The 25776-nt window shown below is 54.5% G+C and overlaps 2 protein-coding genes across 6 annotated transcripts in view; one reads left to right on the top strand and one right to left on the bottom strand.

The window, feature by feature from the left end:
• Positions 1 to 1798: 1798 nt before the first annotated feature.
• Positions 1799 to 10019, bottom strand: OLFML2A (olfactomedin like 2A). Of its 3 annotated transcripts, none has more exons than XM_065648759.1 (8): positions 9832 to 10019; positions 5220 to 5483; positions 4901 to 5008; positions 4592 to 4777; positions 4189 to 4447; positions 3841 to 4074; positions 3519 to 3704; positions 1799 to 3288 (listed from the first exon to the last, which is right to left on the bottom strand). In XM_065648759.1, exons 2-8 carry the CDS (start codon positions 5454 to 5456, stop codon positions 2687 to 2689), a joined length of 1812 nt encoding a protein of 603 aa, XP_065504831.1. In that variant the 5' UTR covers positions 5457 to 5483; positions 9832 to 10019; the 3' UTR covers positions 1799 to 2686. The 3 variants fall into 3 exon arrangements, with proteins under 3 accessions (XP_065504831.1, XP_065504829.1, XP_065504830.1); XM_065648757.1 differs by lacking the exon at positions 9832 to 10019 and adding an exon at positions 9530 to 9635; XM_065648758.1 differs by lacking the exon at positions 9832 to 10019 and adding an exon at positions 5746 to 5762.
• A 377-nt stretch (positions 10020 to 10396) lies between these two features.
• The window catches only part of NR6A1 (nuclear receptor subfamily 6 group A member 1), a 73183-nt gene continuing 57803 nt past the window's right edge, over positions 10397 to 25776 (top strand). For 2 of the 3 annotated variants that reach the window (XM_065648671.1, XM_065648670.1), the window contains exons 1-2: positions 10397 to 10524; positions 24949 to 25008. In XM_065648671.1, the coding sequence (XP_065504743.1) occupies positions 10458 to 10524; positions 24949 to 25008 (127 nt within the window). In that variant the 5' untranslated portion in view covers positions 10397 to 10457. The remainder of the gene's footprint in view (positions 10525 to 24948; positions 25009 to 25776) is intronic. The other variant, XM_065648672.1, reaches the window with a different exon arrangement.

The raw sequence follows: 25776 nt of genomic DNA, 5'->3' as shown, positions 1-25776 counted from the left end.
GCCCTTGGCGTTGCCGTCACGGGGGCCTCAGGCACCGCAGTCCCTCAGCATCCCTGTCTCAAGCTTCATTTGCTGCTTGCTGCTGAACTGAGAGATTTTAATCTTTTAATCATGTTATGAGCCGAGGTGGTGCTGGCCGCGCACAGGAGGAATGTCTGGAAGTCAGCAGCGCCCGGCGCGGCGGGAGCCCATCCTGCCCCCACCTGCGTGTCCCCACCGTGTCCTGCTTGGGGACCCCCGTCCTCCCCAGCCTGCCTCGTCTGCACTGGGCCCAGGAGCGGAACGCGGGACCAGAGACCAGGACAAGGACCCGCTGGGGAAGGGCTGCTGGGGCTGGAGCCCCCACCACACACAGATCTGAGCCCTGTCCCCGCAGGCAGCGGTGGGAGAGAGGGAGGCTTCTGTGTGTCCCAGAGCTGCCGAGTCCGGCAGTCTTGAGACCGCAGTCTGCTGCAGGCTCACTGTCCCTGTCACCCTGCGTCACCCTGCATCCCTCCGTGTCCCCCCGCATCACCCCGTGTCACCCCCTGCCCAGCTGCCCCTGGGCTGCGCCCGAGCCGGTGCACACGGCTGCAGGTTTCAGGGGCAAGGCCAGGGGAGAGAATGTATTTCATGAGATGTCTGTCATGTGGGTGTACTTAAAGCTTCTCGTTATCACGGTGCTAGCAGCAGTGAGGGGTGTGCTCTCAGAGGGGTGCTGCTTTTGCAGGGGGCCCCACGGCTGCAATGAGGTGACGCTGCCCTCCAGCCATGCGGGTTTAATTACCCCGTCCCGCATTTTCCTCCCGCGGGGAGCGAAGGGGCGTCCCGCAGCCCAGCCTGGCAGAGCCACGGCAGCCCCTGTGAAGAACAACAAAGCCCTGGAATTAGAGATGTGCTGGGAGTTTACTTTACCGCAAAAAAATGTCAGAAATCTGTATTGTTTGGACAGGGATTTGCTGGGGATTGCTAGATAAAAGCCTGGCAGGAACCCAGCTGGGGGGAAGTCAGCCCGGTCCTTTCTCGTGGAGGGGCCATGCGGCCAAGCGAGGGACGCACCGCACCGGCAGCGCGGGGTTGTGGGGCCAAAGCCTGGGCAGAGGCAGGGACGGTCAGTGCCTTCGTGAGCCAGAGCAGGACTGGGGATGCCGGGCTGCTTGTGCCCAGCACCAGCTTTGGTTCTCTGCAGTAGGAAACATTTCAGCCGTGCCGGGTACCTGGGACACTGGCCTCAGCTGCCCGGTGACAATTCTGCGGGACGAGGAGCCCGGCCACAGCCCGAAGGGACACCCGGCCCGGTGTGCGGGGCTCTCCGGGGCCGAGGGGTGGCTGCCCTGGCACACACAGGCAGGAGCCGGGCCGTGGGGGCTGCTCTCACGGGGCCCCCAGCAGCTCCACACTTGCCAAACGCTGCAGCAGAGCCAGCGCAGCTGCTCCGGCCGTGCCCACGCGCAGCTGCTCTGCACTCCCGTCCCTGCTCTGCCCGCAGCCGGCTCCGCTCCCACGGCTGCTCGGGCTGTGGCTCAGACCTGGAAACGCCAAATCCCCTTTTCCCCAGGACCCAGCGGGGCCTGTCCCTCCAGGTCTGCACTCGGGGTCACCAGCCCCTGCGCTGCCCAGCCTGGCGCTGCCATAGGACGCAGGGTGCCCTCCCTGGGCTCGGCGTGGGGAGCCGCGCCAGCCGGACGTGCAATGAACGGCAGCCATGTGTGCCAGCAAACCCTGGGCACAGCTGGCCACGGGACAGGGACGGTGAGTGCCCGCCCTGCCCGCTCCTCCCTGCCCGGCTTCGGGAGAAACGACAGCACATGCAGCCCGGTTTCACATCTGTTATTTTTTTAATACTGTTCACGTCTAAAATGACCAAAACCAAGCCAAGTGCTCCCGGCCCCTTGCCCCGCAGAGAGCAGGAGGGCAGCAGGGTCCCCCGCCATGCCGGGTGCAGGCAGGGGTGCAGGCAGGGCACCCCTGGCACTGTGGGCAGGCTGCTCTGCGCCTGCTGCCAGGAGAGGGGATTCTACCCGGCTCTGGTGAATGCATTTAAATAATAAGCTAACGAGCGGCAAAAGCAAAGGCATGTTAATCACGTCTCCTAAAATAGCAATGGGCAGCTGCAGCTGCTCCTCCTGCCCCAGCAGCGAGGGGGCCCTGGCCGCACCGCGGCGGCTCGGGGCAGGCGCGGGCACCGTGCCGCGGCAGCCGGCACCGGGCTGGTCAGGCACTGGCACCGCTGGCAGCTGGTGGTTACAGCAAGGGAGGGTCCAGGGGGTGTGGGGATGTGCGGGAGCGGTGCTCAGGCCGGGTGCAGCGCAGGCGGGTGCGTGGCGCAGTGGTGGGGGCGGGTGCTGCCGTGTCACTGGTGGCACAGACCCGGCTGCCTCCTGGTGCCGCGGGGATGTGGGGCTGGGCTCCTCTCCTGCATCCCCAGGAAGGCAATGCCGGCCGAGCTGCCGGCTGTGGGGCAGCCCCATGGCCCCAGAGGCCACGTTGTCGTGGGGGTGTCTGCTGGGGGCTGCCCTTACCTGCAGCCCTGCCCCGCGTGAAGCAGGCACGGCGCAGGTGACGGGCACGGCGGGTGGGAGGGTTTGGGTGGAAGCCGGGCGCTCACCGCAGCCCTGGGCCAGCTGGGGAGCCGGGGCCGGGCTGCGATGGGACCCCCGGCCCGGCGTGGCGGGGGGAAGGGGGCAGCCGGGACGCAGCCGAGCGCTCAGACCACGAAGCGGAGCCCGTACGTCATCTGATGGCCGTTGTCCCAGGCGTAGAGCACCTTTTCCTTGGGGTTGTAGTCGACCTGCGTGGTGAAGGCGTACTGGTTGAGGAAGGGCAGCCGCAGCTCTGCCTCCGTGTTCGTGTGTGTGTCGAAGGCGTAGGAGATCTGCCCTTCCTTCTGGCTGTAGGTGTCCACAGCGTAGAGGATGCCGCAGATGACGAAGCAGTTCCCATAGGCGTTGCGCTTCAGCCCCGTCTTCCAGGTGGTCTCCCTGCGCACCGAGAGGTCCCCGGGGTCCAGTCGGCTCAGGACGATCACCTCCTGCTGCGAGTAGTCATAGTCCACGGAGGGGTAGATGACCCAGAGCCCGCTCTCGTCCACGGCGAAGTCGATGTCCGAGTGGCCCCTCCACTTCCAGGGTGTCGTGTCCTCGTACACCACGTCGTGGAGCAGCGTCCAGCCCGCCACGTACCGCTCCTTCAGGTCATATTTGATGATGTTCTTGGTGAAGGCGCGGTTGTAGTAGAAGGCCCCCCGGTACACCACGTGCCCCGTGCCGATCCAGTTGTAGGGCAGCTTGTAGAGGTTGCTCCAGCGGCCTGTGGGCGGGAGAGGCGTTGGGACCCCTTGCAGCACCGGGGTCCCATGTGTGATGGCCCGAGCACGCTGGCAGCAGCAGGGGACTCGTGTCCCTCTTGCTGCCCCATGGGTGCTCCCCTCCGGGTCCCCATCCACTCCCCACCCCAGGAGCCAGCACAGCCGGTGCTGCCCGGTGCTGGGCACCCACCCGGAGGAGCGGACCCCTTGCCTGCTCCGCCCCAGCCCTCACCCTGCTTGAAGTTGTCCAAGCTCCTGAACTCCACCAGGCTGTTGCCATAATAGTAGTTGGTGACGTAGATGCGGTCGTCCTTGGCCACTGGGTCCTTCATCCAGGCCCCCTCATTGCGTCCGTAGCTGTGGTGCTCCGTGGGGGGATCCACCGACTCGATGGTTCCTTCGCACTCCACCTCCTTCACTGGGTACCGAGGAGGAGGAGGAGGAAGGCTCACCCCTGCCCCAGGCAGCGGGGCGGGGAAGCCCTTCCCCATGGCAGGGCTATTGCTGGCCCAGCCTGACCACAGTGCCCTCTCCCAGTCCCCCTGGTCACCCACCTCTGTTTGGTGCCTCGGGGCCCCTGGTGCTGTCAGCCCCCTGCCCGAGGCCGGTGGCGGAGGGGCTGCGGGCGGTGGTGCGGGGGGACAGGGCGGTGCTGGGCGCAGTCGTGGCGCTGGGCACGGGGGTCTCCACCCGCGCGATGGATTGAGCTGGGGTGCCCTTGACCGGGGGGGGCGGGGGCTCCCTCTCCTCCTGCCGCTCCGGCACAGCCGGCCCCCTCGCAGCGCTCTCTGCGGGGGAACGGGTTTTGGGGTCAGCACATTTGTGGGGGCAGCCCCTCGCCCTCCACCTCGGCAGGAAGGTGCCCCAAGCCCCCCGCACCCCTGCCCCATCCAGGGACTCACCGCGGCTGCCGGCCCCCTCCGCTGCCCCCGCCTGCCCGGCCTTGTAGTAAGTGACGCCCCGGACCAGGGTTTGCTGGTGCGCTGACGGCTTGGGCTTGGACGTAGGCTGCGAGCCCGCCCTGGCCTTCACGTTATCCTTTTTGGGCTTCTCGGGCTTCAGCTGCTTCTCCTTGGGTGCTCGGGGGGCCGGCCTGTCCCCCAGTGTCTTGCGGGTGCTGGGGTACCGTCCCACCTCCTTCTCTCGGCCGCCTGCCGTGTCCTGGGGGGCACAGCCCAGTCAGCCCCCCTCCCCTCCCCTCCCCTGCCCTGTCACCGTGCCGGGCAGCAGGCACGGGCACCAGCCCTCGGCTGCCGGTGTGGTGCACCCCAATACGCTCGTGGGTGCTGGGTCCCCAGAGGGTACCTGTGCCTTGCTCTCGGGGACAGCGGCAGCGTCCTTCTGCAGCAGCTGGTAGCCCAGGTTGGAGATCTCCTTCTTGATGCTCATCATGATGTCGGAGTAGTTCTCATAGCGTCTCATTTGGTCGCTGAGGTGCAGGACACTCTCCTTCATGAAGTTGTTCTCCCTGCTCAGGTTGGTCTTGATGGTCTGGAGGAGAGGAGCGATGTGAAGCCCCACAGCCCCACGTGGGGAACCCACGATAGCCCCAGACGGTCCCGAGCAGCCAGACAGGACATGCCACGGGGGTGGCGCTCGCTGGAGCTCACTCACCTCCTCCAGTGTGTTCATCTGGGCCACCACCTTATTGATGTAGGAGTGCACCTTCATCAGGTCCATGCTGTAGAGCGTTCCCTCCAGCAGGTCCACCATGGACTGCAGCTGCAGAGGGAGAACCGGAGCTGGGGCACAGGGCAGGGATGCACAGCTGCTGCGGATGCCCCCACGTGTCCCCGTCCCTACTCACGGGGCGCAGGAACCACACCGCTCTGTTGCCCTGGGACCTGCCAGGCAGAGACAGGCAGCATGGGCTCCTGCATGTGGGGAGAGGGTCTCTGGCCCCAGCTCACCATCCCACCATGCCTGCAGATACCTTGAAGAGCTCGGGCGCCTGCTTCTTCAGCTTCTCCATCTTCCACTCGTTCTCACAGGGGTTGAGCGAGGAGGGGGGGGCGGTGCAGGAGCACTTGCAGTCGGCCCCCGAGCTCACCGTCTCCACCGTGTAGAAGTCCTCCACCCGCGCGCTGCCGTTCCTGACGCGGCTGCAGGCGTCCTTGCTGAGCGGCCGCAGGATGCACTTGCAGCGGCAGTCGGAGCCCTCCGAGGTCATCCGGACCTGGTCCGCCTCACCCAGCGCCTGGGGGAACACGCGGCAGTGGGGTGGCTGGTGAGCCCAGCATCCCACCCAAGCAAGACCAGGCGATAATGAGCAGGGACAGCAATGAGGAGAGCCAGAAGCGCCCCCGTCCCCCTGCACCCACAGCCCTGAGCCCACACAGGGTTCGTTGTTCGTGGTGACATGCAGCCACCTCGGAGCGAGCCTGGTTCCTGCAGCTCCCGCAATGGCCCGAGGCACACACTCAAGGGCTCCCTTGTTTCCGCACATGGCCCTGACTCACGCGACGATGGAGCCCAGGGTGCTTTTCAGTTGGTTTCTGCAGATAAGGAACTGTTGTCCCCCGCTGCGCTCGGGAAAAGGCTGAGGCACCGCCTGTGCAGCAGGATGGGGAGCTGGGTCCCTCTCCCCCGCTGCCACCAGCTGTGCACCCCGAGGGACATCTGGGCTGGCAGGAGCGTGGCCAGGCTGCGCTGGGCGTCCCGTGTGTGGGGACGTGCCTGCTCCAAGGACCCGGGGGGTGGGAAAAGGAGAGAGGCAGCACAGTGACCCCAGGGAGAGGATCTGCCCACGGATACTCTGACTCACCCTGGGAAACAGAACGGTGGCAGAGCTGGGAAATGAGCTTAGCACTGGCTCTCCCACCCTCCCCGAGCACAGTGTGGGAAAGGGCAGAGGCGCACAGGGCCGACGTCCCGCCTGCGGCAGCACCCACGGCCACACAGGCACCCTCCTGCCTGCACCCAACCGGGCTGATGCGCTGGCGGCGCTCGGGCAGCGGCTTTCCCTGGGCAGAGTCCCCCACGCAGGGACCCTCAGCTCCCCCCAGCCCTTCCTAAAGCGGCAGCAAAACCTCCTGCATTTTGCATTTCAAAAAAGCCTTTCCCTTTCAAAGGGAAACGAAGGTCCAGCTGGGTGGGAGGAAAACACCAGGCGGTTCCGAGGGCTGTAAATGGAACAGCATCTAATGAAGCTCTCGGCAGGGAGCAGGACCCCCTTCCCAAACACCACGTCTCCAGGCTCTCACAGCTCCCTGGGCCCCCTGCCCTCCCCATGGCAATGCTGGCTTGTGCAAACAGGCAGGACGATTCACAGCCCGGCGGCGAGCTGCCGGCCCCTCCACACACACCCCGCAGCTCCCCGGCCCCCAAGCCAGGCTGCTGTTCTTGCCGTGAGCTCTGTCCCTCTGTCCCTCCACATGCACGGCGCTGCACAAGGTCCCGGTGTGCACACACATCCGCATGGGAGCCCTGAACGAGGTCCTGGTGTCCCCCGAGGGAGCCCCACATGAACCCCTGGCTGGGGTCCCCCATTCCCACCAACACCTTGAGCACCAACCGCGGGGGCAGCAGCCACCGCCGCGGCACAGCCCGACCGCAGGGACATGCTGCGTTCCTGCCAGCGGGGACACACTGCGACCCCGCCCGCCAGCACCTTCCGCAGGGAAGGGCTGCAGCTGCCTGCGCTGGAAGCTCCTTCCCGTGGGAGCGGGCGGCCCGGGCTGTGTGTTCCCTCCCACCACCCTTGGCAGCGCCGCGGCGGGCGGCACGGCTGGCACCACGGCCCCGCGTGTCCCGCTGAGGTGTGGCACAAGCGGGCCAGAACCACGCGTGGCATATGTGCCCCAAGCAGCCCCACCGCTGGCTGTACCCACTGCGCAGAGCATGGGGGGCCAGTAAATGGAGGCTGCCCTGTGGCACGAAGCGGGAACCTCTTCCCCAGAGACCTCCCGGTTTGAGCCATTTCCCTCCTGTGTCCCAGCAAACGGCCGCTGGCCCGGGCAGGGTGCAGCCTCGTGGGCAGCCGGCCGGGCAGGCAGGCAGCGGCCCAGGGACCCGGCAGCCACTGGTGCCTCGTGGCTGCCCAGCAACAGAAAAACCTGCTCACCTCGGGTCGAGGCGCGAGTGGGTGCTGGGGGGCCGGGGGGAGACTGCCTGCGCCTTCCCAGGACTGTGTGCGCCTCGCTGTGCACCAGTCAGGGCAGCCGCCTGCCTTCACGCGAGGTAGTAACATTAAACCTCGTTCTGCCTTTTAAACGGCTTCCTTAAACAGGAACCGTATGTCCTATTTATACAGAAAAGGTTATAAACAAGGAAGTCTTAAAAAAAGGTCCCCACACAGTCCATTCTGCAAGGGTCATCCTGCCTCGGTCCATTGGCTGGGTGCACCCGGCTGTGCCCTGACCCCGTGCGGGAGAGACCGGCACCCCCAGCACAGGTGGGACCCGCTCCCCGACGGCGTGCAGGTGGGTCGGGATGCAGGGGCATAAGGCAGCCCCTGCCGAAGGCCAGCACGCTGCCCGGCTGCCTGGGGACAAAATCTAATAGCTTTCCAATAAACCTTTGTGGTGTCTCCTGGTGTTTCTTTGGCAGGTCCCTGAATCCCCCCGCTCGCTGCAGACCCCAGCCCAGGGTGCGGGCAGGTGGGTGCTGCCCCTCCTCCACAGCTGGGTCCCAGCTCTGCGATGAGGCTGCACAGCCGTGGCTGGCGTGGGACAGCATCCCTGCACCTCGCTGAGGGGTTCCTCACTAGTTTCTGGGACCTCTTGCAAGAGCATCCATGTGAGCATGGAGTTTGTGCTGTTATTTGAAGAAAGCAGGACCTTTGACAATGAACCTTGGCCAGCTTTTTAGCTGTCCTTTGATTGCTGCCAGAGGACTTGTCTCGGAGGAAAACATGCTGTGTTGATAAGCACGCTGTCGCGCTGCACGCCTCTCGCACAGCTGCTGGATGGCATGTCCCTGTCACAGGAGGGAAACCATGTCACTGTCCTCTTCCTCCTCCTCCCAAGCTTGGCACAGTGCATTAGGCACATTCTGCAGCACGGGGAGCCGAGGCAGAGCGGGGCTGGCAGAGCTGGCCATGGCTGATGGTGGCCAGGCCCTGGGTGCAGGCGCTTCTCGGGTGTCCCATGTTGGTCACAGGGACACAGCCATGCAAAACACTTGGTGGCACACACATGCCCACTGATGGGATCTGATCCAAACGGCAAGAACTGGAAAAATACCTCCCAGTACAGCAGGCAGCACCTGCAAGGAGGGACAGAGGGAGGTGGTGACAGCACTGCGTGGGTCCACGGGCTGCAGATCCCAGAGTCCTTCAGACAGCGTCACCCTGAAACCCTGCTGGGAACCCTAGCACGGGGCTCCCCCCGACACCACTCCCCGCCAACTGTTGCAAACAACAGCTGCGTTTTCATCTTGTGCCACCAAATGACTTGGAAAAAATCTTAGCTCTTTAACGCTTTAGTGATCCTGGCATCATCGCCCTTACTCCCTGGGGGCTGCTCCCACCACTTTCCCTTACTCTGGGTCCCCATGTCCCGGACCCTGGGCTGGCCCGGCTGCGACACGGACCCCACGGGAGAGTAGCCATGGGGAGAGCTGGACCCGAGGGCTCTCGGCCCCGGGGGAGGGCCCGGCTGCCGCACGCTGCCCCGTCCCGCTCCCGCGCTCCTCTCGGCTCCGCGGGGGAATCCTGTCCGGGCTGTTCTTTCTGGCACGGAGACGCTAATTGCAGAGCTCATCACTACAGCGCCGGGGTTTGGGCACCTTCCAAGCCCCCGACACATTCCCCCTGCGAAACCCCCGCAGCGTCGGGCGCCCGGCACCGAACCGCACCGGCCTCGCCCGGGACCGTCCCACGCTCCGGCTCCGTGGGCTGTGCCGCCCCGCTCTCCCAGGGGACCCAAAATCTGTTCCTGCAGGAAAACACCGGCTCTGCCCGCCAGAGCGGGGAGCCCGTGCCCGGGGACGCGGTCTTCGGTCCCCGGCGTAGGTTGCCGTGCTGGTGCTAGCCCGGGACGGGGCTCGTGCCGCCCGCCCTGCCCGCGGGGGTGCCGGAGTGCTCGGGCACCCCCCGTCCGCTCCGCCTCGGCACGGCCCGGGGCCCGCCCGGGCACAGCAGCGACCGCTGCCGCCACCGGGGCCTTACCGGCGCCGTCCGGCACCGCCCGTCCCGACGGCACCGGCCCCGCAGGGAGGGGGCGCTGCCCCCGCCCGCTCCCGGGCACCCGCAGGGGCACGGTGGGCGGGCGCACCCCCGCTCCCGGTCCCACCGGTGCTTACCGTGGCGGCGCCGCGCGCCGCGGCCAGCGCCGGGAGCAGCAGCGCCGGGAGCAGCAGCGCCCGCATGGCGAGAGCGGCGCCGAGCGCCCGCACCGAGCGCCCGCTCCGCCCGGCCCGGCCCGGCGACGGGGAGGAGCCGCCCGCCCGCCCGCCTGCCCGTTCCGCCCCGCCCCGCCCCGTCCCGTCCCGTCCCGGCGGCGGCACCGGCCCCGCGAACGGCGCCGCGGAGGCGGGGGTGGCGCGGTCGCACCCGTGAGAAGCTGCCCGCTGCCCGCCCGGGGCCGTCCGGCCTTTCCCTGTACCGGGGACGGCTGCTGGCCCGGACGGGGCTCTCCGGTACCGCGGGCTGCCCGGTGCCCTGTGCCGGGGCTGCCCGCTCCCTCCCCGGGCTGCCCGGTACTCCTTTCCCGGGCTGGCCGATGCCCTCCTCGGTCGAGGCGGGTGCCCCGGACGATTCCCTCTCCCGGGGTGCCCGGTGCCGCGCTGGGCTCGCCCCGTGCCGCAGGCAGCGATCCGGGCTCGGACGGCGGGTGCCCCCTAGCGCCCCGCCCCTAGCGCCCCGCCGATCCCGCTGCCCCGGCCCGGCCGAGCCAGACGGGACCCGGGCGGAGCCCGGCGGGCGGGGCCGCAGCGGGGGGCGGGTCTGCAGCGGGGGCGGGGCCGCGGCGGGGGGCGGGGCCGCGGCGGGGGGCGGGGCCGCAGCGGGGGGCGGGGCCGCAGCGGGGGCGGGGCGGCCCCGCGGGTACATCCGGGCGGCCGGGCGGACTACGCTTCCCGTCGTGCCCCGCGGGAGGGCGGGGCGCCCGGCCCGAGCGCGGCGGCCGCAGCGGCGGCTCTGGCTGTCAGCAGCGCCCGGAGCGGCCATGGGGCAGCGCGGCCGCCGGGGCCCCTGAGACCCGCCGCGCCTCGGCGCGGCCCCGGCGCCGCCATGGAGCTGGAGCCGCCCGCGGAGCTCCCGGAGCCCCGCGCAGCCGCCAAGGGGCCGCCCCGCAACGGTGAGTGGAGCGCGGGGTCCGGGCAGGCGCCCCTCAGGGCCGGGGCCGCGGGGGCCGTGTGGCGCGGGCCGTGCCGCAGCGCCGTGCCCGCGGTCCCGGGGGCTGTGCCCGCCGCCCTTCCGCCGCCTCGCTCTCCCCGGCGGGGCCGGCGGTCGGTCGCGGCCGCGGGGTTCCCTGCGGGGCCGCGGGGCTCCCGGCGGCCGCAACTTTCCTTGGCCGTGGGGCACAACAAAGGGCCGCGCCGGGCGGCGCGTGCTGCCCGCCCCACCGCCGCTCCCGGGGCCGGCGCTGCGGCGGGCGGGGACGCGCGGGGCTCTCCTCCGCTTGTAGCAGGTCCCCTCCTGGAGCGGGGCTGTTCCCTGCTCGTTTGCCCTCTTTCCCCGAAGAAGTGTGTTTGTGCCCGTGTGACCCGTGTGCGTTGCGGCCCGGGCGCTGCCGCACCCCCCGTGCCCCGTCCCCGGCACGGGTCGGTGCGCGCTGCCCCCGCTGGCACCGGGCTGTGCCGCCGGGCCCCGGCGCTGGGCGGTGGACGCGGCTCTGCCGGCCGGGCTGCTCGGGGCTTTATGGGCACCATTTGGGACGCTTTTACACTTCAGTATGCAGAGCCTGCATCTGCACTTGAATGTCCCTGCCAATTTTTATGGTTTACAATTGCATTTTACCATCTCAAGGTACCCTTTTCTACAAAGGATTTGCTCAGACAAAAGAGGCTTATCAGGCGATGTCGCTGGCATTTGCTGGATAGAAGCACTACCGAGATACATACACGGTGCTCGTGGTTACAGGAACGAGTATTTCTATAATTACCCTGAAATGTAATTTTGAATTGTGTCACTTTGTGAGGATGCTAGAAACAATTTATTTTCTCTTAATTAAATGATGCTTTTTGTCCTTAAAATTTTTTGAAGTTTCTGACTTGAGGTGTCTGTTCCTTTCATGTCCTTAATAATGCAACAACATTAACACTTGGTCTGCATTAACTGTTTTTCCCACATAAATGTGGCATTTTTGGTGAATCTGTTTTGATTCATCAGATTACTTTTAAGAATTAGTTGTGTTTTGCGTGGCTGCTTCATGTGATAGATGCTGTGGCTGCGGTTGGTCTTCTGAATGAATGATGTAACAGCCTTTTACTACTTTGCCTTAAAAAATGTGAAATACTGGCACAGTGTTGAGCCATTGCTTGACCTTCAGTCTCTGTAAAGCCTACAACAGCCAGGGGAGGAGCAGAAAAGATTGGTTTAGTACTTTGTTGGCTTATAAAATATCTGCAAATGGTAATGGAAAACGAATGGTCTTTAACATTTCCCCTTTTTAAGGAAGGTTCGTAGCACTTCTGCTGCCTTGAAGTATAGCATCTTCACTCTTTATGGAAAGTTAAAATTGTGTGACATGCATACAGAAGATATATATATATATAAAAACTAGCATTATATTCTTGGTGGCTATGTTAAAATCATTGAGCTTAAGCTCTCCGTGTGGTTTCTATGTTAACCCTGAGTGAACTGCTGTAAGTTTATTGGTGTCTTCAGTGAAAGAAGCCTCAGAATAACTTTGAAATGCAGTTACATGATTTCATTTCAGCAGTTATGGTGAATTACAGTCTTGTTATTTGAAGGGGCATTTGACATTCTTAGAATACAAGATGATGATTTTCCCTTGTCAATTTGAGTACATCCCCTTTTATGTAAGAAACATTTTATCATTGTCTAAATCAAAGACAATGAATAAAATCAGTTTAAAAATAATTTTATTAGGGTATTCATTTTTCCTGCACTACTAGCAATTATTTCTCAACAGGGTCCCATTTAAGAGCAGTTTCCTTGTAGCTTCTGTTGACATCTTTTTTCCCTGTGAATGAAACATGACGGCTTTTACACGGTTTTAATTATTTTATGTTTTAACTAAAGCAGTGATAAAACAGGTTATATAGAATATCTTTGTGTGGTATGATCTTGGAAGACAGATTTAAGTATCAGGAAACTACTTGAATTTTGTGCTCCTTTAAAATTACCAGAGTTTAAGATAGGCAGATTACTAATTTGGATGAAGTTCACAGCAGAGAGAAGAGGAAGGTTGTAAGAGCACAGAGAATGTGAAGTTTCCAAAGAAAAATCCCCCTGCTTGCGTCCCTTCCTTTTTCCACAGCCTCTCAAACTCTGCTGGCACACACTGACATTTTTAGTGGCTCTTTATGCTTGATTGCTTTGCATCTGATGAGATAAGCCTTTGCTTAACAAAGACGATTTCATTGATATAGTTAGGTCTTAGTTTACTTGCTATAAACATTTCTTTGAAGATTTAGGAAGAAAAACAAATGGAGTTGTCGAATGGCAATGCTGCTGAAGTCAAATGTCTCTGAATAAACAAGAAGCTACAGCGTTATTTTGACTCAGTACTGGCTTTTGAATGCAGATGGCTCTCGCTTTTGTAAATAGTAATAGACAATAATAAATAATAGAATTCTGAGCTTGGGTCTGTGATGGGAAGTAAAAGACTTGTAATTTAGGAGGAACTTGAATATTTTGTTACAATTTGATGGCAAGATGGAAAAATGCCTCTTGGTGTAGAGTTGGAATTTGGTATTGATGGCCTCTGTAGATCATTAATCAGGAAAATGGGTTTATGCATGCCTTTTCGTACTAAACCCAGGACTGGCAGTGTATGTTCAGCAGATGCAGTGTGTGTCATGACACTGCACCAACAGGATTTTTTCAGTGTATAAATAACCTGTATTATAGAAAATGAGGCAACTTTTCCATCTAGAAGATTGTTTCTTGATTGTTGGGAGGCAATAGTCATCTTTCTGTCCTGTCTCCAGCAAGTCGTTTGTGATTTTTTTTTTTTTGGGGTGGGAGGGAACGTGCAAGTGCTTTATTAAATTACTGTTCAACTCTTATATGGTGGTAGCTTTGAACAAATGCATTCACACTAGCATTCTCTGAGAATGAGAGCACAGTTTATCCTGCTGATAAACTGCCTATTTAAATAGGGCCTTCAGCAGTGTAATCTGGTAATTCTAATGAAGTCATTTACATAGAGAATTGGCCCGGGTTTCATCAGCTGGCTGCTGGGGACCTCAGTGCGTTCTTCCCTCCAGCTCTATTAAACTGGCCTTTCGATCCTTTCCTTTTTTTAGCCTTTAAGCCGGAGTGGTTATCACTTTGCAGAGTTAATTGAGAAAGGGAAGTTGGGGGGCAAGAGGACCCTTCGAGCTTTAGCTGTAGTCTAAATTATTACAGCTCTCATTACCTAATTAGAAGATGTCCAGATTTTATACATTGATAAAAATGATTCTGCACAGATTTTGTTAGAGGAAATACACCACCGATAGGCTAACTTTGGTGAAGTTCTTTATTGGTAAATGATTACCAATAACTTATCTTAAAAGCAGTATATGTCTGGAGGATCTTAATTCTACCACAGCTCTTCGATAAGGAGGTTTCATTTACAAAGGGTGGACCCGTGTCCTTCAGAGAGTATTAGTTACATGTCTACCTCCCGTTGCCTAATCATCTCAGTTATAGGCTTGGATTGGTGGTGAAATTTAAACTTAGAGAAGCATCTGGTCAGTGCGAAGGATTTTTTTTTAAGCCCTCTTTCCATTTGTGGATGCACCAGAAAAAAATCCCGATAAATTCACCAGGGCTCCAATGCTTGGCTGACTACAAACTGCTGTGGTGACCTTGTCTGGAAATATCTCTCAGCTCAAACTTGGTGCAAACTTTAGGGTTTTTTTGGTGGAAATTTAATCCAGAGTTCTGAAGCCCCTGGGACTAAATCGCAGTGTTCTCTTGTCGTACAGCACCACATTGCTCCTGTTGCAGCAGGAACAGCAGCACTGGGCTGTGTTCCCAAAGGTGCTCGGTGTGCTCAGGTGAGCCGTGCTGGTTCCTCACCCGTCAGATGGTGTGCGCTGTGCAGCTCTGTACATGCTGGGGTTATTTCACTTGGCTGATGCTGACCCTGGCACTGCGGAGAAGCACAGCGTTTATCTGTGGGAATTGTTCTGGAGCCCTCATCATGAAGCCAGGTGATTAAATGATGCCTGTCATGGTCGTAGTAAAAATATTTGCAAAGAACTGGTTTCTGAAAGTTCTGCTGAACACCAACTTGTCCTCCAAAAGCCCCTTCAGTCTCACAGCTGTAACTTGACTTTATATTATTTGGCAATATTACCAAGAATTATTTGTAAGTATACTGTTACTTTAGATGTCCTATTTGCCTAAAGCACCTGTGAAATGGTAATGAAAGCTTAAGTGTTCTGTACACAGCAGCAAAGATAGAACTGGTAGCAGGAAGAAATTTTCCTGGTAGTATTGTAGGAACTGGTTGAAATTACAGCTGTTGTGGCTGTTCTGTGGTTTTGTGATCCTCTCCTGCAGCTCGCAGCCTTGCGATGAAATGCTGATTGGTCACCTTTTTGTGGTGTCAGGTTCATCAACTTTCTTGAACACCCATAAAAGCTAACTGCTATTCTATTAATGACATCATATGATTTGAAATGAAAAGACTATGCTGACCATAAGATGCTTGGAGATGGGTTTGAAGATTCATAAAACTCTGATCTAGCATGTGAACTGGGAAATCACATCTTAGCCTCATGATTGCTGCTTCATTAGATATTTAGTTGGTGCTTGCCAGGCAGAATGCGTTTCTGAGCTTTGAAGTTTTTTTTTTCTTGAAAGTGCGCACGTGTACCTAAAAAGCAAGGAAACCCCAGCTCCCACAGAATGGGTCTGACGGCCCGTTGCAGTGTTTGATGAAGCGGAGAAAAACCACTTGGTGCTGGTGGTGTGTAATGGCTCGAGCTGCCGTTTGCAGGAGCGAGTCAAGGGTGGTCACTCAGCTCTCCTGCTTGCCTTGCTGGCATTGGGAGGCTTTTCCTTGCCCTCTTGTGTTTTCCTGCTTACCTGGTATGTGCTGTGTGGCTCTGTCACCTTAACACTTGAGCTGACCTTTAGTATTCCACTTTGATTTACATAGTGCTCCGCTCAGTGAACTGTCCCTATCACAGGATGATATCCATAAAAATGACACTTCCTAGTCTTGAAAAAAAATCCCCAGGCCCATTGGAGACCTGTGAAAAGGACACCCAGCGGGAAGAGAGGCCCATGGCTTGAAATATTCATCAATCATTTTCCTGGCACCAGGAAACCAATCAGCTCTTCTAAGGGACAGAGCTTAATCAATCACACAACGTGGGAAACAGGGATCGCTTGCCCTACCAAAAATGTCCCTTCATGTTGACAGAGTAAAAGTGTTTGTGCTTATTCACAAGTAGTAACTTATACCCTTGGTATAAAGGACTCTGTCTTTTGTAAAAGAAAAGGCTTTAATGTTGTACAGGCAACCCGAGCTTGAACTAAAGATTTTGTTTCCAGTGATGAACTATGTTTTGCTTTGAGACTTTTTTTCATTCCCTTTCTGTAGCTGATAGGTGAAGGTTTTGTCTCCTGTTCCCAAACTGCTGTGTCCTGTAAGCAGCAAATACAGCAGCAGGATATTTTTCTCCAGAGGATCAGAATTTTAAAATTTTGTACTTTCTTCATGAAACTACGTAAGTTTGAAATAGGTCCTATTTCAAACTGATACTTGGGAAGAAATGTCCCTCTGGATGCTTGTTCTCTTTTTCTATCTTCTGTTAAAGAAATATGTAGATATATAGGTTGCCCAGTAATAAGTAAATGGTAGTTGTCAACATCTGTTGGATATTTTACTGTAGCAAGTGGATAGGGGTTGTTTGAGTTATTTCCTGGTAAGATGCTATAGATTGGAACAGAGTTGTTTATAACTTTTTTATGGAAGCCTCTGCAATAGCTGCTACATAAGGAATGCTGTAATACTTATGGTAAAACAATTGGCAAGTAGATCACTAGAATTCCTTCCCGAGGAAAACGTCTCTTGCATGTATGGTAGGAAATAAGAGGCATTGAGCTTCGTGGCCCCACCGAGCTCTGGTCCGTGTCTCCCTGGGGTGCCTGAGGAACGTCTGGGTGGTGGCGGAGCAGGGGCACCCGGGGGTCTGGAGCTGCTCCCCGTTAACCTGTGTGCAGTCGAGGGCTGGACACAGACCTGGCTCTGTGCTTCAAGTGCTGGGTCTGCTTTTCTATTTCAATAGTTACAGAAACTGGAAACAAATGGTGTAACTTTAAAAAATCTGGCACTTCTCCACAAATACTCTCAGGAAAGTGCCAGTTTTTCCTGGATGGTGGGAGGCCAAGAGCCTTTTGTGTGGGGCTTCCCTGGGGCTGGGAGAGCACTGGGGCACGGCCGGAGGGTGGGCAGGGAAGGGACGGGGTCCCCCAGCACAGGCTCTGACCCCCGCTGTCTTCATGGAGAACATGAGTCAGGGCTCCGACCTGTGTCCAACATGATGTGCATTTTCCTGGCATACAGCTGTCTGCAAAGCACCTTCGGAACAACAGTTACTGTCCCGCTGCATCCTGTATCTGCCAAGGAAGAGCATTTCTGACCCTTTACTTAGAAACACTGCATCAGAAATAGTCTTGACTTCTTTGTCACTGGTGTTTAATACACGTTTAAATGCCACGCTGGGCTGGTTTGATGGCCGTAGCAAGTCCCGGAGCTTGTGGATGGAGCTGGCGGTGCCGAGGTGAGCCAGGCAGGAACGGGGATCCTCTGCAATGCACCTGTGTGACAGTTAATGACTGAGATCACCAGCTGCGCTGAAATGCTGAGGACAAAATCCCAGTTAGTAATTAAAAGCTCTGAAATGACCTTGAATCTAAAGCTCTCTTGAAGTAAAGTTTTGGCTTTTCTCCATTGCAAAAGAGTTCTGGTACAGCAGTGTGCTGTGCGCTGTAAAACTGGGGGTTTGCATGACCTGAAGTGATGTAGCTGGTGCGGAGCTGGTTCCCGGTGCAGCGCAGCCGCTCCAGAACCGTCCTAACCTGCTTCGGTCCGCTAAAGAGCGGCTCACACCGGTGTTATTTCCTTTGGGTGCCTAAGGTGTTTTCAAGCTTGGACGCGGTTTGTGGCTGGGGTGAGGGCGCTCGGATGACAAGCCTTGCCCCATACTGCTGGCCAAGCGCAACGCGGCCATCTGTGAACCGCGACAGCGGCGAACAGCAGGGAGTGCCGAGGTGAGAGTGCTTCTGATTTTTAGAGTGTTTCCTTTTTAACATATGAGGCGAGAACTCAAGAGTCTGTGGTTTTTAAGTATGAAGATCTCAAGAGTTGAGACAGTTGCCAGAGATAATATTGAAGTGTGTGCAGCGGTGGAGCTGTGCCCTGCGGAGCCTGGCACAGGGACGGCCACCTCGGGGTGCCAGCGCGGCAGGAACCGTGCGAGGACAGGCTGAATCGCTGCTGGAAGCTGGCACAGCTGCTGGGCGCATATCTGCCGTTTTATGACTTTATTAAGTCAGTGGAGATGTCTGAACTGATACGCTGCCAATTGTCTGCAGCGACTTGCTCGGTTCCTTATTTAATGCTGTGAATACTGCCAAGAAACAAAGTATGGACCTATGTTCTTGAGGGTGTAGGTGCAGCAGTTAATTGCTGTGCCTGTGTTGTGTCCTGCTGCGGCTGGCTGGTCTGAAGCCTTGACGACTGACCCACGGGTCGGGTCCCATCCGTGCCATGGCCTCGTAGAGGGAACAGTCCTAATGGTGGCACCAAATGGTGCTTTCCCAAGGGTTGCTGTGCTGGATGGGTGCAGAGAAACAGGAGGATGAGCCCTAGCACAGGGATTACAATTAAGCTGCAGCTTTAAAGCATGTTAGCGTCAGTGGCTCTGCAGCTGGAGCGTGCTCTCCGTGTGCTGGAAGCTGTGCAGATGAGCGTGCCGCAGGCCAGGACTGGGGGCTCGCGTGGATCCCCAGCAGGTATCACACTGCAGCACGGGGGCTCTTCCCTTGCCCCCACACAAGACTAGATCGGCCTGAACTGCCCCTCACATGAAATGCTGCCTGACTTGTTGCAATTTGATTTGCCGCCTATTGAAATTGCTGGCTTTCTGTAGTGCTTGTTTTGTGTTTCAGCACACGAAGGCTTTCAGGAGAGCACAAGCCCCTTCTCACAAGCAGCAGCTCCTCGGCGCCGGCGATGATTTGTTTGAAGTGCCTCGCTGCTGGAGTGTGCACACTCCACGGTGGGCCCAGCTCCTGTTTGCTGTCGGTGTCCTCAACCATCTCATTTCACAGTTGAGCATCACAGGAATGTACTGTACCTAGGTGCTTGGAAAGCTTTTTCCCTCTAATGCTGTTTTAATGTTGATTATACATTCACAGGTTGATTTTGATGATTCAGTCTTTCTGTGCATGTGTGGTAACAATGAGGAAACTTGTGTAGTGCTTACACCTATTTTTCACATTCTAGGATTCTGTCAAGATCCTCCCCCCGAGCACGATTCATCCACTAGTAAGTACTAGTTGGTCTTCTCATCCCCAGGCTGGCGCAGCGAGCCAAGTGCTCGGAGCTGTTGGCAGCGTGTGGCTCAAGTCTGTTAGAGTTAGAAGCTGTGCTATTACTGCCACTGATTCAAATTTGAAGATAAATGCTGTTATGTTGGTTAACCTTGAGGTTGGAGACAAAAGCAGTTTTCAGACACATGGCGTGTCAGTGCCTCTCCAGGATCCCAGTGTCGGTGCCACTTGTGCACTAGCTGCTGAATTCCAAGAGCACGGTACCAGCTTTGATGAAAGGTCTGTTTGCAGTGGTGTTTCTATCCTGACGTGCTGGTCAGTGTCTAGAACCACTTACCTCCGGCAACACTGGCTAATTTGCAACATGATTTCTGGCATATTCTCTGTCATCATGTGCTATTATTTATCAGTAGATGACTATTAATCTGGGTTGATAACTTCTAAAAAATATCAGTGGCATCTCTAATTTTGTAAAATATTAGTTCTGTTTTTTAATAGAAGGCATTCTAGTGGACTCAGTAGATGGATTTTGCTGTAGTAGTATGCCTTGTGTTGGCCAACACTTTATCAGTGATCAAAAAGTAAATACAGAATTTCCACAGATTCACAGAATGATTGTGCAATTGATCTTTCAATATTGGAGCAGTCTGGGCTGCCTAGTAGGCGATATCCTATTCAACCAAAATGGTACAGAAGATGCAAAATGTCATGTCTAGGGACAAAGACAGCATGCCTGTGGAATGGGGTGTTGCATGCTGAGAAGTGCTGGCTGTGGAACAGATGGAAATATTTGAGTAAGTGCCTGTTGTTGTAATGCAGTAGCAAAAAGCACTAATGTGGTCCTTTGGAAATTGAAAGTAGGTCTTTTATGTTTACTGCTTATCTAATACTGACAGTGCTGCATTGGAATGCTGATAGTGTAATGCTGCATAAAACTCTGATGCTGATCTCTTACAATATTGTGAATCGCCCAAAAAGAGAGAGGCAGCTTGATAGATTTTTCCTATTGGTTATTGCTTCATTTTGTAGGCTTTTTTTATCCTTGAGATAGGATGGAGTGCCTTTTAAAAGCAGTTGAGCCTTGTGAATAAGGGACATACTGCTTTCGGAAGCCTTCGTTTGTGCTAGTTGGATGTGACCTGCGGTGCTGCACTGATGTGCCTGTGCAGGGAAGCCTGGCTGCAGGAACCGTTCAGCATCGCAAACATGTCCCTTCTGAATGAAACACTTGGAAAGTGAAAGGAAATGTCACCATAAGATTGTAAAACATTCCAGTATTGATCTGTGGAGAAAGATTAACATGGATTTCAATTTCCAGGCAAAGAAAGACGTTTTAGTGAGCAGTGTTTTTTGGTGAGACTGTGGTGGTTCCAGTTCCCTCCTGGGGCTCACACTAAGTGACCCAATGTCACTTCTTGTTTAGGACATGCCTGGAGCCTTTCTTCATCGTCATTATTTTTCTGAAAAGCTTTGCTTCTTGACTATGTACTAAGCTTTCCCTTTCTGTAGCCTAGAAGCCTAAATGAAGATGCACAATTTCTAGGAACGCCTTTAGCGGCCGGGGTTGGCTGGAGCAGCCTGACCCTGGCTGGCCCCGGGGGGGCTCGTCCCCCCGTGCGGGCCAGGACTGAGCTCCAGGAGCGGCTGTGCTCAGCTTCAGAAAATGCAGAATGCTGCTGGAAATCTAGGCTGTAACCATGCGGTGAAGCTGATACCACAGCAACACACATCTCCTGTCTACTTTGATTTTTTTCTGTCTCAGGAGGCATTTCAGGAATCCTGTGACTTTTGATGGCATCAATAAATCAGATACCATGCTGACAGAATTTTACTGGAATGTAAACAGGCATTTTGTTTATTGAGGAATACAGTGCAGGTATAGCTCTTTAAGTATGTGGAGCATTAAACTTCTGTGTTTCCTTCCAGTTACGCTGGTAAGCAGGAGCTGTGATTATTTTCCATGTCAATGAAAATAATTCAAAGTATTTATCATGAGGTGACCTTACTTCCCACTCCTCTTTGCAAACAGCGTGTGTTTTCAGTGTTGAGGTGAGACAAGAAGCCCTACCCTATGTAGGGGAAAGGGGAGGAATGTCTCTGTATAGTAAAATTGGGCTGATAAGGGGTAATGAATCACCTTTGGCTCAGCTCTGTGCGGCAGCTGGCGGGAGCTGCAGGCTGGCCAGCCTGGTCTCAGCGCCTGGAGGAGCACGGGGTGAATCCTGCTGGAAGGGGTTGCCAGGGACGGGACGGGGACAGGAAGGTAACTGGGAGCATTCACCATAGGGAGGTCATGTCTGACCGACCTGAATTATTCAATGATAATAGAAGTCTAATTCTACTGAAAGGTCTGAAGTATGGAGCACCATCTCTTACACGAAGTTCTGATGCCTCGGTTTTAACTTTGCGAGGGGAGAAGTCTATAATCCTATGTTAGATTATCTGCATTTTTTCCAAGGTCAGAATTCCTGGTTTTATAGTGTGCTTATTTCAGAAAGCCTTTACTCAAATGTTATCCAACTTACTGAGGTTTTACCATGTGGATGTCCTTCAGTTTGCAACCCCGCAAGCACCGCAGCATTTCACCAGCTGGATGGTGTGACTGATCTGCAGCAGGCCAGCAGCTGCTCAAGTGCTGCAAGATGATGCAACTCACCGAATCAGCACGTTCTGCTTATTGTGACTGTGGGTGTCCCTGCATCTGCTCAGGGCACCGTGTTTTACCTCCCGTCCCCTTCCCGTACGGCAGGTACCTGTGGGGAGGGGTACCACAACTCCTGCACCATATCTTCCAGGTCCAATGCTATGTCACAGGTTCAGGCTAAGTTCATTTCTAGGAGTAGCCCAAATACCCCTTCAATTAGCATAAACAGGGACAAGGGCAGTCAAAGGTCAAGAGAAGTTCAAAATAGCATAACCTCTTTTTGCTGGTGTTCCCAAACCTTCCTAATCCTGCAGAGTTCTCCAAGCCATCCTTGCCATCGTGTTTACTATACAGCTGTAAAAGTCAAAGAACAAGGCCTGGCTTGATACAAGGGAAGTTAGAGATCGAGTGCTTGAGAATAGGTAGCATTGTTGCTTAAAACAGGATAAATAATTGATTTATGTTATGGTGGCCAATTAGGCTGTAAAGTGAGATACTCTTAAAGAAACCCTGTGGCTTCAAGGGAGCTTTTTGCTCTGATTTCTGCTCAGCAAATAGGGGTACCCCAATAAAGGTCATCAGCTCCATGAGCTAAATTATTAATTCCTTTCATGCCACTCAGGGCTTGTAAACAGTATATAATACAAGAAAACAATTGGCACTGTTCACTTACTGGGCAGAGGAGAGGTCAGAGGGTAAATAGTTGTATTGGCAGCAGCTGTTCTTCATAGCTGAGCAGACTTTTGTCCTTTTCATCTTTTAGAGCAAACCAGTTTCCAAAAAATCTTAGCTGGTTGTTAATCCATATCTCCTCTCTTAGTGGAACTGTTTTGAGGTGTTTAATGTGTTGCATTATAATGATGGAAATGAAAACGGTCAAGGGTATGTGAAGAGAACAAAACCACCATTGCCATGTTTAATAAAGAGCTGTCTGAAATTTTTTTAATATTAATTTACATGGACGAGAGAAACTTAGAATTCCACCCATTCAAGGCAAGTTGTAGGATAAGTACTTGTGCTTTTATATACTTTGTAACAAAAAAAAAAATAATTTGAAGTATGATTTTGATATTAATCGATTACAAACACCCATCTGCCGGTAGCACACGGGTGTAGAGGTGTTCGTGCTCTGCTGGTACCGTAGCCCCGCCGGGTTCCCGGCTCGTGCTCTGCAGTCCTGGCGGTGTCGCGCGGTGTCGCACGGTGTCCCGTGTGGCTGGGTCACAGCAGCACTGGATGGGACACTGAGGCAACTCTAGACTTGGAACTTGAGCAGCCAGGCAGCTGTGTCTGCAGTGTGATAGCCTTGGCGAACGTGTTAGAAATAGTAATTAAAATCTATGATTTCAAGCATGAACTGAAATTATCCTTTCCAGGTATAGCTAGGAAATACTGTTAGCCTTTTGCTGTTTATAGCCTTTAATGTGGCATTACAATGAACAATCTAAAACTACGGGATTTAAATTTACAGTGGCTCTCTAAATGCTTACTGCTCAGAAATGTCTCTTTAGGCAGTACATTCGTTATTTGGTTAACTTTGAGTGACTCTTGCTGAGCTATTGCAGATGTTCACAGGTGTAGCTGTTCCTCACACCAGGGTCTCTGTGCCCGCGCTGCTCCGGCCATCTGCCCGGCGGCAGGTACCTCTGAACCACCATCTGGTGCTGCGGCCCTGCCGGGAGCCGAGCTGCGCTCCCTACTGACACACGGGCTCCATCTCGCCACTCTCACAAGAGCTGAAGTAACTTTAATGCTGTACTTCTCAGGCTAGTTTGACTATATGTGAAAATGTGTAGCTTTAAATAGGGGAAAAAATATAAAACACTTTCCAGGTACTTGAAATTGCTGTAGTGCATAGGAAGAATCTTCCCACATTAGGGAGATTATAGTAATAAGGTGGAAAATGGGAAGACAAAATCCAGTTTTTCCTGTAAGCAGATCAGATGCCTGAGGAAGGTTCTTGGAGCGTGTCAGGAATGCCGCAGCCTCGCATGGCACACGCAGCTTTCGGAACACTTGCAGTGCAGGAACTGCAAGGAAGAGCCAAGTGAGATTATAAATGAATGTTTAGATGTTCCAGGCAGTAAATGTCTTCATAATTGAATGGAGGACAGGAATAACCCATGGCATGTCTGGATATAACTGTCATTGTGTTTGTCACTGGTATTCAGGGTGTTAAACTAAAGCTGTGAGTGTTGTGCAGCAACACCAGGTAGGATCAGGTGAAGTGCTTGCTCAGCGCGGCAGGAGGATGAAGCGGATCTAAGTGGTGCTACGCTGCTCTCCACATTCGGTGAAAATGGTCTGCTAAAGTGTTTACATTTGTTTGTGGTTTGCCTAATTAGGGCAGAACTTTGCACTTCCCAGAGTAAACAGTGGCGTGCAGGGAGCTGCCTGCTGCTGGGTGAACTGGAATTGTAAGAATGTGAAACGCAGGACTGGGACCAGTGGCAAAGCCTGGCTGTGGGCTGAGCTTATGCTTCTGGGACTCTGTTCTGTGGTTAGGAATGTAAACTTGTAGTATGCATTTATTGGGTCTTAAAGCTAAGTGAGAATTACATAACATATAATTATGTGGTATCTACTAGCATCAACATGATGGAGATGGAGACTGGTTTGTTTGACTTGGGCACTTGTGGTGATGTGGCAAGAGTGCATGTGGCTTCTTGAGAGAGACACCAAGCCCCAAAGAATGTATTCTTTCTTTACCTCATTTTAAGTTAAAACTAATGCTGTTACTGGAAGATGGTTCTTTCCTGATTTGGGTCCTGGAAAGCTGGATCCTTCTCAAAATGCTGAGGGCATCTGGTGCAGATCATGTTCCGACTTTGGATTTTTTATTGGCAAACACAGGAAGGTAGTTCTGTTTCTTCTTTCAGCTGTCAGAAAATAAAGCTTTTGGAGCATCTGTATTTAAAGATACTTGTTTCTGATACTGCTTCAGATCAACTGCCAGCATTTTGCAAACCTTTGGAAGGGGATGTCTCTTCCTATCAGGAATCTTTTACAGGTGCACTGGACACAGATGGGAGACTGTCCTTTCATTCCCCAGTAATGCTCCACTCACAAGTTAATACTGTATACAGTCCAAGGCTGACATTCAGGGTTTCTTTGTGCTGGACATTGTTCTGAATTGATATTCTCAAACCATCACAAGTTAGACTACTGATATGACTGCTCAGAAAAGTAGATCTGCAGATAACGTCTATGAGATAGAAATACCTTAAAAGAGGAAAGGACAACATTGCTAAACTATCTGTATCTCAAAGCATCTTCCTCAGATGACCCAAGATACACATATTCAATTGAAATGTACATGAAAGTTTTTGAAAGTAAAGACTTCTTGGTAACATGCAGATCCCAACTCTCTCGTTTTCATTTTCCCATTAGCTGCAGATGTGGAGCAGATGAGTTCCTCCTCTCCCGTCCCTCCTGTGAACCCCATGGGCAGTAAGTACCCCTTTCTTGCTATGTGATGAGGTGCACTTTCTCTTTGAGATAATTCCAAGACATTAGTTCATACTTCACGGTAGAGACTTTGAGCAAAGTTTTAGAGCTAACGTTCACTCCTGGAGGTGAGGATTCCCGTATCCGATAGCTGACCAGCTCTTTCTCACAGAGCAGGTCTGCACATCACTATTTACAGCAGCAGAACGTAGGTTGCATGAGAGCTCTTCTGCCAGAGATACCTCTGTGAAAGCTGTGGAGATGCCTGTATGTTACAGTGAGAAACTCCTGAGGTGCTGGTAGATTATGCTGAAATTAAAGTATTCTAAGTGTATCAGTATTATACTGGGAAATCCGTAGTCTGGGATTTCTCATGAAACTGAAAGCAGTTGGGGAAATTCTCTTCAATTGCACTGTAATTCTGGGCCTGTAACTTTTTGAGACTGTGAAAATCTGAGCTGCTGGACACCTAAAGTAATATGGATTCAGAATTCTTAACACTCCATCTAGTGGCATTTGCTGTGTCAAAGGACCAAGTGCATTCTGTCGATTATAACCCACTAGATGGCAACAAGTCCTTGTCAGACTTGTGGAAGTTCTGGCATCCATGGGAAACAGTTGTGCTCAAAGGGGTGAGCTCTGTGTGCTCTCATTTAAAGCAAGTTTTCATGTCATTTTTCGGAAAGTCTCTGGATTTTTCAAATGTGATAGACTACTGACAACTCATTTTACAAATAATGCTCAGATGTTCAGAATTGCTAAAAGCCTTCC

This window comes from Caloenas nicobarica, chromosome 19 (genome assembly GCF_036013445.1).
Source record: "Caloenas nicobarica isolate bCalNic1 chromosome 19, bCalNic1.hap1, whole genome shotgun sequence".
NCBI lineage: Eukaryota > Metazoa > Chordata > Aves > Columbiformes > Columbidae > Caloenas > Caloenas nicobarica.
This window is presented reverse-complemented; position numbering and strand designations above follow the sequence as displayed.